The following is a 15,783-nucleotide window of genomic DNA, read 5'->3' as shown; positions in this document are numbered from 1 at the left end:
CGTCCCCAAAAAATTATTTTCATATGGTCCTTCATTACTCTTGGGATTCAAGCTACGTGTTAACAAGCTCTAACTTTTAGTGACTCCACTGCTTTAAAAGCCTTTCCCCATTTTACATGCATGTTGAAAAGAAAAATATTACATATATTAATGCTAGCCCAATATTAGAGTTTCCTATCCCTTTATTATTTAGTCTCTCATTTTCCTAAATTTACAAATACTACACAACATGCCCTGAATCTCACTAGTTGATAAACATCTTTCCATTGGAGAAAAACAAGTTGTGAATGGCTAAAGAAAACTTGCACACTACATACAAAGTAATAAGATAACGCCTTTTCCTGTTTTAGTTGAAAATAGAGAAACTTGAAAACTTCATAGCTTGAGTAGCATCTCTTTACATGTATCTGGACTGCCAAGAGTGCTTAGTTTTTCTTGGCAATTGATGAACAGGAGAGAATTTCTTACTGCTGTAACTTATGACCCTAGCAGTATTCCTATGGGGTGTCTAGCACATCAAAGCATTTTTAAAAGTGCTGGATTTACAGCAAAGCTTTTGATCTAAGGAACGAGCTATGTAGACTTTGTCTACATAGGAGGGCAATACCAGGTGAATGTAAATCACATATCTTGTTTTCTTCTATTCAGATAAACCAGTGTTTTTAAAACTGTGAGACATACAGAGAAGTAGCCCCAGTTGAAAAACACCAATATAGAAGGAAACTCTAGCAACCTTAAAATATATTATTGAATGTTTTTGTTTAGCGGCGTTTTGGACGCATAGCAGACTAGAACTCCATTGTGGTCAAACTATATTGATACAAAAGTTTCAGTCTTATACTGTATTGTATTTTGTAGAAATAGAAACATTCTGAACTCAAGGATACATTTGAAGTCAAAGTAATTTTGCAGACAGGCTTACTAAAATGGTGATACAGGACAATGAACTAGCCTACTGAAGACCCGTTGACTATCTGTCTAGTCTTGTGGCAAGGTCCTGATCATGAACATCAATGTTATTTTTATCCTATGAGCTTTGTCCCATAATAATCTTGTCATAATGCATAATTAGTAGCATTTTTACAAGCTTTCCCTCTGGAAAGTAGAGGCAGCCCTGTTATAGACTGTTCTCCAGGCTCAATATGGTCTGTCAGCGATAAGCAAACTTTCTGCTTATATAAGAACTGTGATTGATACATACAATTTTCCTTATCCATGTGTGATGACTTCTATAAACTCCTTTAGCTCTCTTAGGTTGACCCTCCTTTCCCTAGCAGGGTAATTACAAAATTATCTAAGGTTTATATCTGAAGAATCAATGTTTGTAATTTTTAGAGAATGAAATGCTTCTCCCATAGAGAAGAATGATACAATCATGTATATAGATATTCCTCTTAACCTGTAAGAAAGATTTTGGTGAAAGCGGGAGAGACATTCTGAGCATTTGAAAAACAAATTTATTCAGGTCATTTTCACATAAATCTGCAACCACGATACAAGAATTAAACAAGAATATGGAAGTGCAATGAAGAAAACAAAGCTAGTGTATGAATAATTATAAATAACTTCTCAGAGAAAGATGCAAAGATTTTAAAAGCAAGGCTCTTTGAAAAAAATAATGAAGTAAATATTAGAATTCCTTGCAAGAAGTTAGAGTGGCTCTTCACTAAATTTGTGACATTTGGTTGCTTATAAATTTCCTGACAGAAAACTGTTTATTTCAAGTTAAAATATGTAAGCACCTTTGTAGTATCTGGAATGTGAAAATGATGTTTTTGGTGTAAGGCACAGGATAGACCACTTGTAAGAATATAGTACTTCAGTTATCTCCAACTAAACCTATGGGGAGGTACAAAAATGGTGAGTGGGGGGGAAATCAGTTTACCATTAAAAATCCCTTTGATCTAAATGTGAAATATTTGAATTAGAAACATTTTCTGTGCTATAGTCCGAATAAGGGCCTGCCAAAAAAAGTGAAGAAAATCTATCTCTGTGTCATGCAGCTGGAAGGGAGAAGGATTAGTTTCTCGCAAAAAGATGTAGCCCATTAATTCCTCGTGTGTTCCAAAAACCACAAGAAAATCTTCCAAGCTGCCATGAATCTTCATGAATTAGTACCTTTCTTTGTTAGAACTGATCTTGGCAAAGTGAATCTTGGCTGAGGTCTGAATCCAAAAGTGTCAGATATTCCAGTTCACATCATATGTAACAGCAGATAACCTGCTTCCCTCCAATAAATGAAAACACAATTTTGTAACTGGAAAAGCTGCTAAATGTGGGATAGTGGTCCTACGAAGCTGCTCGGCCCTATTCTTTGAGATGCCATCAGCTTTCCTGATCCCCTGCTCTTCTCAGTAGTCACTGGCTCCCCAATACCAGCCCACAGTTTTTCCTGCTGCTACTAAAACACTTTTAAAAAGAAAGAAAAATTTCTACATATAAGCAAGCAAGGCTGCTTACACACGTATCATGTGGATAGTTAAAGGTAGGTAGCCGTGTTGGTCTGTCGTAGTTGGGGAAAAAATTAAAAAATTCCTTCCAGTAGCACCTTAGAGACCAACTAAGTTAGTTCTTGGTATGAGCTTTCGTGTGCATGCACACTTCTTCAGATACACTGAAACAGAAGTCACCAGACCCTTATAGAGAGAGAGAGGGTGGGGAGGGGTATTACTCAGAAGGGTGGTGGGAATGGGTGATAGGTGTTGACGACTGTTAATGACTGCAATTGGTCTTACAGGAAAAAGCAAGGGGTGAGATGATTAAAAATAGCTTCATCATGTATAATGAGATAAGAATCCAATATCTCTATTCAGACCAGGTCTCTCCATGGTTTTAAGTTTGGTAATAAGTTGCAATTCAGCAACTTCTCGTTCCAGTCTGTTTCTGAAATTCATTGTAATAAGGCAGCTGCTTTGAGATCTTGTACAGAATGTCCTGAGAGATTGAAGTGTTCTCCTACTGGTTTCTCTGTCTTGTGATTCCTGATGTCCGATTTATGTCCATTTATCCTTTGGCGTAGGGTTTGGCCTGTTTGCCCAATATAGAGAACTGAAGGGCACTGCTGGCATTTGATGGCATACACAATGTTAGAAGTTGAGCAATTAAATAGTCCTGAGATTGTATGTTTGATGTTGTTGGGGCCAGTAATGGTGTCATTCCCACCACCCTTCTGAGTAATACCCCTCCCCATATAAGGGTCTGGTGACTTCTGTTTCAGTGTATCTGAAGAAGTGTGCATGCACACGAAAGCTCATACCAATAACAAACTTAGTTGGTCTCTAAGGTGCTACTGGAAGGAATTTTTTTATCATGTGGATAGCAATTGTTGTTGACGTATGAAAGGGTGTTGCTTATGTTCATGTGTGATACTGGACATATTACACATGGTAGGACTGGTGATCTCAACATCCACCAGAACTATCCAAGCTAAGGGGAAGGCACTGGCAAGCAAAACAGGCAGAAGCAGCTCTTGTCAGCCTGGACAGACAGTGGTGTGGATGACAAATCTTTGTTTAAATTTGCAAAATAAATTGTCGTACTAAAAGTGGAGGAGCTTGAGCGTCTTCTAAGAAACGTGTATTCCAAGCCATCAAACATCTCCAAGAAATGGTTATTGAAAATGTCCTTATATTCCCCAAGCTTAATGTATATCACTTCTTTCATATTTAATGTATGGAATGCACTCAAAATGCAGCAAGTTTTAGTTCTAACAGCTAAAAAGCATGGCCAACAACTGAATATTTATAGGGCCTTTCAGCAAGCTAGTAGTGGGAAGGAAGACTCCCATCTGCTAGAAATTATTTCACAGTTTTGGGAGGTGGAGAAACCCATCTATTTCACTTTAGCCAAAGGAGGAATGATTCTTCTACCTCTAACAACCAATTTTCAATTTGGAGTTATGATTTTCTTCACTTGAATTATTTACAAGTTTGCCTGTGGAATCCTGCTTATGGCAGGTATTATCATATAATACAGTACTGCATTATTTAGTATGCAGCCTACTGAATATCCTGCTAGTATGGTTTTTTTATATAAAAAAAAAACCTTCATTCTTTCTGACTGCCTACAAGGTTTAAAACACAGTATTCATGGAGAACATCCATTAGCTCCTTGTGAATCAGTCTTTTAAGCCTTGTTTTGTGATGCTACCAAACTATATTACTCCTAACCTTTTTTTTAACCAATTAAAGTTTGCACTAAATAATGGAATATATTGAGAAATTCCACCTTTGTAAATAGACTTATTTTTTTCTGCCGAGTGTATAGATCAGCTTTAATCCAGGTTACCCAAATTCTATTACGGGAGAATAGTTTCTAAATAATCGTAATTTAAAATCTTTAGAGCTGTACGGAAAAAAAAAGAAGAAAATGTGCAAAGCAATCTGCAGCAAACATTGGAAATGGGTAATTCACTATTTCATATTTCTTCTGAAAAAATGGCTTGTCAAAATATCAATAGGCATCTGGTTTAAGAAGATACTTGCCCGCTAATACGTCTAAAATGCAAATACTTTCATCTGAAAAGGTGTAACGAATAGCCATTGCTATACATGAAGCATGAACAGTTCTTAAAAAGTGAACAATACATTTTGTCCCAAGGATAGAAAATTATCATGCTGGGTGTTTAGCTCTGTTGGAAGTTTCATTTCCCCAGAGTTTGGTCCAGATTTTGCCCCATGACCACTGATTTTTCCTCCTCCTCCTTACTCTCAGTATTTATTATATGGCTGCAAACCAAATAATTGTGAAATTAGTTCCATGACCCTTTGGACACCACTGCCCTGGCCACTTGCCACATAGCAATAAACCTCCAAAGAAAATGAAAATGTAAAAAGCCTAGTTTTGATATGGAGGGGTTGGAGTCTGTTGTTAAAAAAAAGTAAAATGTATAAGATTCCATTGGGCATATATGAACCTAAAGTAACTCTTTGAATCTCAGCCTCTTTGAATATCCTTTAAATTGTTCCTTAAGCTCATTCACAAATAGCGTACTGATTTTCCAGTAGTCAGAGAAAAGGCATTTCTGTGAATGGGTTAAAACTTCCTGTAGAATTTGAAATATTGTATATAAAGCACCAATCTTTCACTGTCCTCAAAGTTGAACACATGAATTGAGTGACAACATTCATTCTGAAGGAGGTCTTAATGCTTCAGAGTCATTAAAATTCTTTTTGTATATACTCTGGTCCTTTTTTCGTTTTCGCTTTCAAAAGTTTTTACATCCTGTCTCAAGTTTATAAAAGAATTTCACCTCAAAACCTTGGGCACCGTTGCATAAATTTTCTTTCATCTTAATACCTATTAAAGAGAAAAGAAGCAGTCGTTAAGTATAATATACATCAAGACAAAAGTACTAAATAGACCTTCAGATATCGTCGCTGGATTTAAAATTTAAGCAACATTAGCACAACACTTTTCCTCTGCTTAAACTGCTCCTATTGATTGACCTAAATGAGATGCAGTAAAAGGCAAATCGCTATTGACTGTACCCTTGCACAGGTCTCTAATATTAACAAGTCTTGTTAAGAGTTTAAACACTCGTGCACTTAGACGACATTTCATTACTTCCAAATGGAATTGTGCCAGGTTCTTAAAGGGGCTGTTCCCAGAACGTCCTTTTAAATTATTTCTTAGCATAGTGAGAAGCTGCGACAAATTCCTCTTGCTGCTCTGCTAATGTCACTGCTGACCTCTTAAGAATCCTGCTGTTCTAGCTCTCTGGCTCTTAGAAACTCACACTTGCAAGAATTCATTAAAGCCTGTGGCGAGGCCTCTTGTTGATTCTGTAAACCAACTGCAACTTTGGGCTAGTGGTGACAAAAATAAGTTCAGCAGGTTGTTTGGATGAATAAATATAACTGCCTATTCTTAGGGCTAGTACTGGTGTTCTCTAGAATGTGTCTAATAGCTCGCTCCTTAATGCAAGCTGAAGAATAAACATGGATATTGGAACAGGGGTATTAAAGACAAACGTTGCATTGTTATATATAGATGAGCTCATGCTAATTACTGAACACCAGAGTTGCAACTTCCTCTGAAGCACAGATTCCCACCCACAACAGATATCTCCATGCAACCATGTTAACAATTCTATCTCCCCAGGCACACATTTGCATGGAAAAACAGCGAGACCAGATACAGTGACTCCCATAATTGCTGGGGGAAGTCCTGTCCAAAAGACCATTGGCAGTGGTATCAGTGTCAAACATAATCCATCTATTTATGCAAGTGTGGGCCTGGACGATGGACCAGACCAACTGTATATCCCCAAGGGGCTTGGTAAAACTAAAGTTGGCTTGGATTCGTTTGAACTTCCTTAGCAATGTTCTCCGCATTTTTGTAAGGATGCTCTGTATGTGGAATGCATAAGCAGTATCCGGAAAGTTGTGTGAGCCAGAAATAACAGCTGACGCTAAGTCCTACTGCTGTAGGAATGTACAAATCCCTTTAAATCCTCAAAACAAGATTTCTAAAGAAGTATTTCAGAAAGAATCTGACTTGAGTGTCTTGCACTGGCAAGCAATTCAACACTTGCGTTACTCTTTAAGTTCATTCTAGGCCATTCAATCTTACAGATTTTATGAAAAGCCAAAGGATAAAGCACATAATTTCACTATGAAGAGGTTCAAATGTGAAAGCAAAACAACCAAGTCTAAGAAAAATGACACAAACTGGCCATGTCCATACATTTATGATAAACCATGGTTAATGGTTTTCTATTAACACTAAGATTGTTACTGCTTTGCTCCCCTGCATCTGTATAAGTGGGAGCAACAAACTCCAATCCCTGACCTAGGATTACGCAGGAAGCAGGGCTCATGTTACAAATAAACCAAGATCAAACCTCAAATTAGCCATGGTTTGAGTGGAGTAACACAAACCATGGTCCTTGATCTATATGTAACACTGAGCCAGGGATTGTGTTCACAGTAACTATGATTTATTGTGATATATGAATACAGCCATTGTTACACTGACAGGAAGGGAAGCATGCATTTTATAGAATGAGCCTTTTTAGTCAATAGCACTAAACTATGTTAGCATAATATGCACATAACTCAGAATCACACAATTCCCCCCCCCCCCAAGACATTGGAAGCATCTGCTCTCACTTTTAACTTAACCATAGTTCCCCATTACATTTGAACTCAAGAATTCCAATTGATTTAAACAAGTGATGGTCATAAGCCATGGTTTGATCCTAGCTTGTTTGAACAAAGCCTAGTTTGAACTAGCCATTGACCCCCTGTGATATGAAAAGGAACTCTGTTAGTTTAAAAGCACAAATGATTATGTGGTTGAGATAAGACCTAAAAGTCTCATTCTATAAAATACATGCTGCACAACACATTTTTGGAAAGACCATAAAAATGTGTAATTTTTTGTGTAAAAATGTGTAAACAGGAAATTACTTACGGTGAAATTGTGCAGCCAGACGCATATGCATGGTGACCTGTATAACGGATATCGCAACGCACTACGTTGTTGGAGTAGTCTGATTCTGGTACCAAGTAGCTCGGGTTTACACTAACCTGCAAAAGAAATGCATGCTGTACTTTGCAAGTTCATATGTTGATATTTATTATTATTATTAACTTTAAAATGTAATTTCCATACCTTTAAGATGTAATTTCCAGGTTTAACATCTGTGATATCAATCCATTGGCAGTCTATGTCAGCATTGTATGTGTCGTAACACCCAGGGCTCAATCCCTAAAATTGAAGTGTAGCAGGATAGTGAAGTGAAAGTCTTAACTTTCTTTTATATATATATATATAAAAGTACAATGTTGACAAATGCCAAAAAACTTACCTAAATAGTTAACATTTCTCAGTGATTCATAACACCTTACTGCCACCATTACTTCTATCAAAATGATTGTTCTCCTGCTATATGAATAGAATGACCCTTATAGAAAAGGTCTAAATTCTAGCAAAATAATTTTGCCTTCCAAAACAAACAAAAGATCCAGCATTTTCCCATTCAAAAGCAAAGGAGCCATTTTCATGAAAGACAAGGATATCAATGGCTGCTAGACACAATCACTATATTCTTCCCCCCACTATATTCTCTCCCCCCCCCCCAGTTGTTGCAAGTCACAAGGACAGGACCTCCTTGCGAGCTTCCCATTAGGATAACTTGGTAAAACAGGACTTAGGGCGCTTTTCATGTCTCATTGCTATTTTGCTAGATTAAAAGGGAGGCTTGACTTTCGGGAACATATTTTTGTCCTGCAATGACAGCTCCCCTTAAGCCATGAACTCACAGCCCTTTAGGTCTACGTAATATGCGCGGTTCAGTTCCTTTCCCTACCCTGAAATCATTCTGAGTGGTGCCTGGCTGCCCCTACGAAAAGTACAATGTTTTGCCACAGACTGTGTCACTTGGCAAGGGTTGCGTACTTGCTGCGGAAAGAAAGCTCATGGGTATACTGAGAGCTGGCAGCTATGCACATTTTAAAAAAAAATAGGATGCAGTCTTCATTTGCTGAGGAAAATACTTTGCAACAAGCACAGGTCTCAAAACAGCGGATGAAGCCGCAAGAATTCTAAAAGAATTCATAGTAGCCATCAGATGCTATAATACTTAAGAGACTCAGCTAGCCAGTTTGCAGAAAAGTTAGGAAAGCATTCCAGGACCTAAATTTGTAGGGGCTCACAAGAAGGTAGTTGCCAGTTGCCTCTAAACTTAGTTGTACCCCTTGCAACCAATATAGGGATAGATATCTCAATGCATTGTCTGAAACTGGTTTGAAGTTCAGATTGTGATACCAGTTTCAATATCATTATCCAAGAGATGGCATTTCTACATCTCTCTGTGAATACTGAATAAAAGACCTTATTAAGAGCTTCGTGTCTTTCCATTACTGGCAGCCTGCCACGAGGGAGGGGAAACAGATTCCCTGAAGCCTATATAGTGCTGTTGTTTCAGGGTCAGTCAAGACTGATGTTAGAAATCCATCTATATTCTGACAGCAAGAGATGAAAAATGATCAGCGACTACCTTACCTGCGTATGTGCTGTACACGCATACCTTCTATAGTATCCGTAATCGCAGGACGTATCTTCAAGACAAAAGCTTGCTTTGTGTCCTTCAGCTACTCTCCTTTGGGAGCTTGCTTCAAGCAAGTCATAATGGCTAAATTCATCCATACTGTGGTAGTGTCTGTTAAACCACAGGCAAACTTTTTTATTAAGTGTTAACCCAACAACCATAATAATAATAATAATAATAATAATAATAATAATAATAATAATAATAATAATAATAGTGGCCCAGCATAACAACGTTGGCCTAGAGCCTTACAATCGCTGTTTATTATTCCAAACTAATGGGCTAATATTTTGTTGCCCTATGATACTGTTCTTCATATAGTTTCATTATTCAACAATTATATTACAAATACAGCTCTTGAGAGCAAATTGTTGCATAGCATTTAATTTGTTTAAAGACTAAGCAAAATTGTTGTTCCAAAATTTCCTGCTGCAAGAATTAGGAAGCATATGAGTGTCTATATCGTTCATCTGAATTAAAAATGCTTACTTTGTATACTGTAAATTCCAAGGATACTATGGGTTCTGATTCTTTTTCTATTAGTGGCCCCCAAGTATTTATGCAAAATATTTAGATATTTAAACTCCACTGTGTTAAATATGTTCTAGTTTTACACACATTGCCTTATTATGCTTCTAATTATTCATTGATCATATTGTGAAAGGCCTGTTCTGTTGCTACATTATTATTTCTCACAGTAGAGTAGCTGGAGGGGAAATAGATTCAGGTAGGTAGCTGTGTTGATCTGACACAGTCAAAATAAATTAAAAAATTGTGCAGTAGCACCTTAGAGACCAACTATGTTCTGGGTATAAGCTTTCCTGTGCATGCACACTTCTTCAGATGCTTGTGTGCATGCACAGGAAAGCTTATACCCAGAACATACTTAGTTGGTCTCTAAGGTGCTACTGCACAGTTTTTTTATTTATTTGGAGGGGAAATAGGTTAACTTTAGACAGCCACCTCAATGTCTTCTCTCCATTGTATTTTATTATTGTTGATTCCAACCAAAGATGAAATCAAGCAACACGTTTCAACACAAATGTCCCTCTTTGGGTCTAAAGCTGCCTTGCAGGCCGTCCCAAGCTGATGTGAGTTGTGGTACCAAACATCTGGGGGCAGCAGATTGGCAAAGGCAGGTCTAAAATCAACCAAGGTAATATTTGCCCTACGTGTGGCCTAAGCAGCTGAAAACCAAAGGCTACCTTCTGTCGTACGGCAGTCTTCAGATCACAGAAACCATACCTATGTTAGCACATCTTTGAATCCTTCTCATATGCAGGAAATGCTCATTGAGGTCAAGAGCTCGGGTACCAACATCACCTTGAGTCGACCTATTTCATCCACCTAACATTTCCACTGATTACTGAGTAAGTATGTTCTGAACATCCAAAATGTATACATGGAAGATGAACAAGTTCCATCACATTGGAATAGCTCCTATTTATTTTCTACAGTGGAACCTCGGTTTTTGAACGTCTTGGAAGTCGAACGTTTCAGTTTACAAATGCCGAAAACCCGGAAGTAACTGCTTTGGTTTTCGACTGCTTTTTGGAAGTCGAATGGCTTCCGTTTTGAGTTTTCTGTAAGTAAATACTGCTGGAATTGAATGCTTTGGTTTTTGAACATTTCGGAAGTCGAACGGTCTTCTGAAACGGATTGCGTTTGAAAACCGAGGTTCCACTGTATTCCTAAAGCAGGGTTGTAAACTTGAGTTCAGTGGGTAAGGGTTCAACTCCTGCTATTTTCTGCATAGCAGCAAGAGCAGGGGAAGGGAGTGGAGTGGAGTGCTGGAAGCCACATCACAACAAACAAACAGCAAGTGAACATAATTGGAAAGTACCATACTGAGCCCTTCACTCACTGATGACAACTGTGCCACTCCCAAGAGTATCGTGGTCTGCTTGGCAAGAAATCCGAAGTGCCTTGGTTTTTCACTCTCTGGGGGAATCTCAGAAGCATTCTATTATCATAGTCTCTGACATCCGACCTGTAAGCTGAGCTGCAAAGATGTAAAACATACATGTGCATGAAATAGGCTTGAAATTGCTCGTTAAACACACTTTGCCTTATGGTGCGACATTTGTATTTATTATAGTTGAAACAATCTCTTGGGGCCTTTTTAGAGAATGTAACATAATGAGAGCTGAAGCTGCTTAACAATGTCCAATGCTGTATATATCAGTGTTTTCCCTTCTCTACAGACCCTCTCAGGTGTTAAGATCAGCAGAGGGGGCCCACCCTCTTGGTAGTTCCCCCACCCCTACTGGGAGAGGGAGTTTTCTATGGCAACTCCTAAACTCTCATTCCTTCCCCAGAGAGGAAGAAATCTTCATTGTGCAATTTCCATTATATGCTGAAGATGTCCCTCTTTACCCTGACCTTTGGTACCTGAAATGTGTATTTTAGGAGCCACCCTATTCTATTGACTGTTATTGTTTTAACTGATTTTAATATTGTATTATTAAATTGTGGAAACCTGTCCTGAGACCTCATGGGTGAAAGAAAAAAACACAATTTACTATTGTTACTACTACTACTACTACTATTCCATTTGCTATTAATGTTTACATTTGACTCCTTTTTGATTATGCCCAGCACATGCCAAGTTGGTGAGCATAACCAATTCCTCTCTTCAAATCAGAGGAAGTATGCATTATTTCAATAAAATATTTAGGAAAATATTTTGAAAAAACTAAGTAGTAGTAGGCCATGGCTGAACATCAGATAAAACATATCCCATGCCTACTTTTATTTACTGAACTTCTTTTTAACTTCACTTGCTGGTGTCCTATGAAAGGTGGGGTTTCTGTTGCTGCATAGGCCAAAATTTGCTTTACATACTGGACCACCAAGTCCAAATCTTTTACCAGAATTTTTTGTGTCTGCCGAGTCAGAGTAGGTGTTGATTCCTCTTCCTGCTGATCATGTCCATGTGATCTCCTCTTCCTTCCTCTCCTGCTAATTTCAGCAGAGTTTCTATATTTCCACTTTAAAATGTCAACTAAGAATATGATGGAGTTGTGTAGCATTAGCTAGCTATTCTTCTATCATCCTCAAGTACAATATACTCTTAATCAATTTGCTAGCACTACTGCAAGTGTAAAAAGCATATTACCAAATCTTGGCTGGCATTGCTAGGAACTAATTTTGAGATGCTGTTTTGCATAACAATATTCCATCAGATCTAAAATACATTTTTTTATATTAGTATCCTCACAGCCTCATCTTATGCATATTTACAAAGAAGTCTCACTGAGTTCAATGGAATTCTCTCCCTAGTTGCATTGGTTGAAAAGCCATGGAATAATAATAATAATAATAATAATAATAATAATAATAATAATAATCAGAAAGTAAATGGTTTATTAAGAGCTGATTGCAAATTGCAATTATCAAATAGCAAGATTTTGCCTTTTTTAAAAAAATCCCCAACTTATTTCACAATTTGTAAACGATGTTTTCAAGGGGGACTTGTTTTCAAAAATTAGCGAAGCACTGACTTAATGAAAAACAGGCACTTCTTAAGGCAGTAATTCCCAAACAATAAGGGCATGGAAGCCTTGTAGTTTGGTCATCCAGCTCTCAGCAGAGGGTAATAGAAACAGTATGTTTCATCAACTGGAATGGAGGCAGAACTCTCTGCAACTTTTGAAATTAACTCCTCATCCCTCTTGTTAAGCTCCAGTGTGACATTGCGACATTTTTGTCAGCGTGTCCTGAACTGTGATGTAAAAGCAATGTTGTGGTTCCACACAAAGTTGGTCAAACTTTAGTCCTATTGAAAGCAACGGTACTTTTAAGGTAATAACAACCAACTTATCCCACCAATTTCAATGTGACATTCTGAATCTAATCTGGTGGGTGCCTCTTTTAGAAACCCTTGTTCTAAGACTCCAGATCTTCCCATCAGATTCAGTTAGGAATCCAATGCCAACATAAACCAAGGGGCAGGAGTGACTCCTGTTTACCTTGCTAGGCAGTTCTCTTCAGCAGCGCACCTCAGGTTGTACATGGAAGTCCTCTGCACATAAGTGGATGCTTGGATGTAGTACGGATCTGGTACCAAGTCTGGGAGACCTGCAGTGCATCATGCCACAACACACACACACACACACACACACACAGAGAGAGAGAGAGAGAGAGAGAGAGAGAGAGAGAGAGAGAGAGAAAACAGATCAAGCCCAGAACATGTTTGCAAACTTCATTTTGCCTAACTTAGTGAAGTCACAAACTAAATCTTCCTAAACACTACATACAATCCACATTTCTCACACCCATGGCTGGTTAACAAGAGCCAAAAGTCATTTTTCTCAAGATCAAAAGGGGGGGGGGATATGAAAAGACAACGTGCCTTGCAGATTGGCAGATACTGTGAAACACAGCACTCTCCAAAGCAATTTTTCTCATAAATCTTCAAGCCATTCTTCCTCATAAGGACACCAGCTGAGGAGTACACTTAAGTCTGCCAGATCAAAATACCAGAAATGTGTCCGACACTGTGGAGCTTTGCTCTTTGTTATATGGACCTGCAGCTATGCCGAAACAAATGATCCTGGGCATCCATTAGGCAGGTTGTGGTTTGAATTAACCCCGTTCAAAGAGCCTGAAGATGAAGGGCATCTTCCAGCCTTACTTTAAAGCAGAGAGACAGAGCATTGGTGCAAGTTTCCTTTGTTCTGGGAATGGGGAAATTTGGGGGCAGGGGTGCTATAACCATAAGGCTTCTTTCTTCAAAGTATGCGGTAGGGGTCTTAATTGATCCATGGTTCAGCCCCAGCAGTTTGTGCACAGGAGCAGATTTAATAATAACAGTGCCTCTGAGCATGCGCAGAGAGCTTTTTTGATGGCTGGCGAGGGGGCTTGTGGGCTGGAGTTAAAATGTCAGTGCAGCAGTAGGACAGAACCCCACTCCCTCCAGCATAAAGGAAATGAACCACCGCTAAAATAACATAACTTTTGTCCTGAAAAACCTTCTTCCCACTCCAGCGCTCTGTACTGAATTGTAGAAGTTGATTTGTGGGTTGTTGTTGTTTTTAACATTACTTTTTAAAGTACAGAGAAACAACCCTTGTTGGAAAAAAAAAGTTTAAGTTTCCAGTGAAGAAGGGATATTCTCGTGCAATAAGTTCCAGGCTGACAACAACGCAGACACGGCGAGGGGCAAAGGGGGAGGGCTGGAACCAGATGGCGAATAATGGCAGTGGAGCCGGCCTCTTTGCCAAGCGCTCCGTGTTAAACGTGCCGTCTGGCGGGGAGGGCAGGATTTGCCACGTGGCTGCGTCGGGGTTGGGTTATTATTATTATTAACTGAATTTATATACCGCCCTATACCCGGAGGTCTCAGGGCGGATGGCAGAACAAAATCAAAATATAAAACCGCAAAATATATAATCGAAATAAAAACGTCTCAATACCTCCTCCCCCCCCCCCAAAAAAACCCCACCACGTTTTAAAAGGTGTGGTTGGGGCTTTTTTTGGAGGGCGACTGCTGTTGGCAGCGCAAGCGACCAACTCCACGTTTAAGTCACTGCAGGGGCGCAATTCCTCGCCACACTTTCTCTCGGAGAGGCAGCGCCCGTCGGGTGGCGAACTGAGCGCTCTTACCGTACTGGAAGTAACCGGTGCCATAACCGGGCCGCTGTCGGCTGTCGGGCCGGGGCCGCTCGTACGTGTCGTAATAGTTATAGTACGGGTTGTCGTCCGAGTACTTGTACGGGTTGTACGGGTCATCGCCCACCATGCGGTCTAAGCCGCGCGCCCGAGGGAAGTTGCTCAGAGGAGGCGCGCCGCTGCTGTTGCCCGGCCTGGAGGGGGCGCTGGCGAGGGGCGCTCGCCGAGAGCTACTGCTGGCAGCGCCGTCGGCCCCGCGTCCCCTGTCGCCGGCGGGCTGCTGGTAGCCGGCTTGGAACCAGTGCTGCGCCTCGGGTCTCCGGGTGGTGCTGTCGGCGGCGACGGCTTGCGCCCTGCGCGGAGCGGTGCCATTGCCCCGGAGGAGCAACACGTGGCCGCCTTGCGCGGGCTGCTGGCTTGCGCGCCGTCGAGGCGGCTGGTACTGGGAGCCCACGCTGAGCAGGCTGTATAGCTGCCCCTGGTTCTCCCACTGAATCCTTTGCCTCCACACGGCCGGCGGCGGCGGGTTCCTTGGCTGAGGCAGCGCGCCCGACGGCGCGCACAGCAGGCAGCTCCAATAGACGCACGCTTGCAGCTGGGCTATACGAAGCAGCAGCGGCGGCCGGGTGGAGAGGCGCATGGCGGCGGCGGCGGCGAGTGGGGTACCCCTTGGCACCCCTGGGTCCTGGAAGGACCGTCGAGCCAAACAACAGCCCGACGGCGAAGAAGCAGCTCTTGCCTGGACGCTCTCTTCGTACACAGGTGGCAGATTTCCCCTTTGCAACAAGCGTCCCCTCTCCTCCTCTCCAAGATTGCTAAAAGGAATGCGCTCGGCGCGGGACTGAGCGAGCCGCCTCTCCCTCTTGCTTTTGCTGGTGTCTGGAATGAAGCGGCAGCGGAGGGAGGGAGGGAGGGGCGGAGGGTAGGTGGGTGGGAGGAGATGAGGGCTTTTTAAACTTTTCTGGCACGTTCGCAAAGTTACACAAGCCCATTCTGGCAGGCGGCTCCTGCGCTATTTGGTCGCGTAATGCGCTGCGAAACGTGCCGGCCCCACAGTTCCCGGCCCGCTAAACAAAACAACAACAAGAAACCTCTTTTCGCATCTCTGCCTCCTC

The 15,783-nt window shown here is 40.7% G+C and overlaps 1 protein-coding gene across 2 annotated transcripts; it reads right to left on the bottom strand.

Annotated features, from left to right (window-relative positions):
* Positions 1 to 1,434: 1,434 nt before the first annotated feature.
* On the bottom strand, positions 1,435 to 15,574 carry LOX (lysyl oxidase). 2 transcript variants are annotated; one of them, XM_081213820.1, is made up of 7 exons: positions 14,663 to 15,573; positions 13,027 to 13,135; positions 10,920 to 11,057; positions 9,010 to 9,166; positions 7,618 to 7,713; positions 7,417 to 7,532; positions 1,435 to 5,298 (listed from the first exon to the last, which is right to left on the bottom strand). In XM_081213820.1, the coding sequence occupies exons 1-7, from the start codon at positions 15,306 to 15,308 to the stop codon at positions 5,292 to 5,294; spliced, it is 1,269 nt and encodes a 422-aa protein (XP_081069946.1). In that variant the 5' UTR covers positions 15,309 to 15,573; the 3' UTR covers positions 1,435 to 5,291. The 2 variants fall into 2 exon arrangements, with proteins under 2 accessions (XP_081069946.1, XP_081069947.1); XM_081213821.1 differs by lacking the exon at positions 1,435 to 5,298 and having other exon boundaries at positions 7,398 to 7,532; positions 14,663 to 15,574.
* Between the last annotated feature and the right edge of the window lie 209 nt (positions 15,575 to 15,783).

The sequence above is a fragment of the Podarcis bocagei genome (assembly GCF_964188305.1).
Source record: "Podarcis bocagei genome assembly, chromosome: 11".
Classification (NCBI taxonomy): domain Eukaryota; kingdom Metazoa; phylum Chordata; class Lepidosauria; order Squamata; family Lacertidae; genus Podarcis; species Podarcis bocagei.
This window is presented reverse-complemented; position numbering and strand designations above follow the sequence as displayed.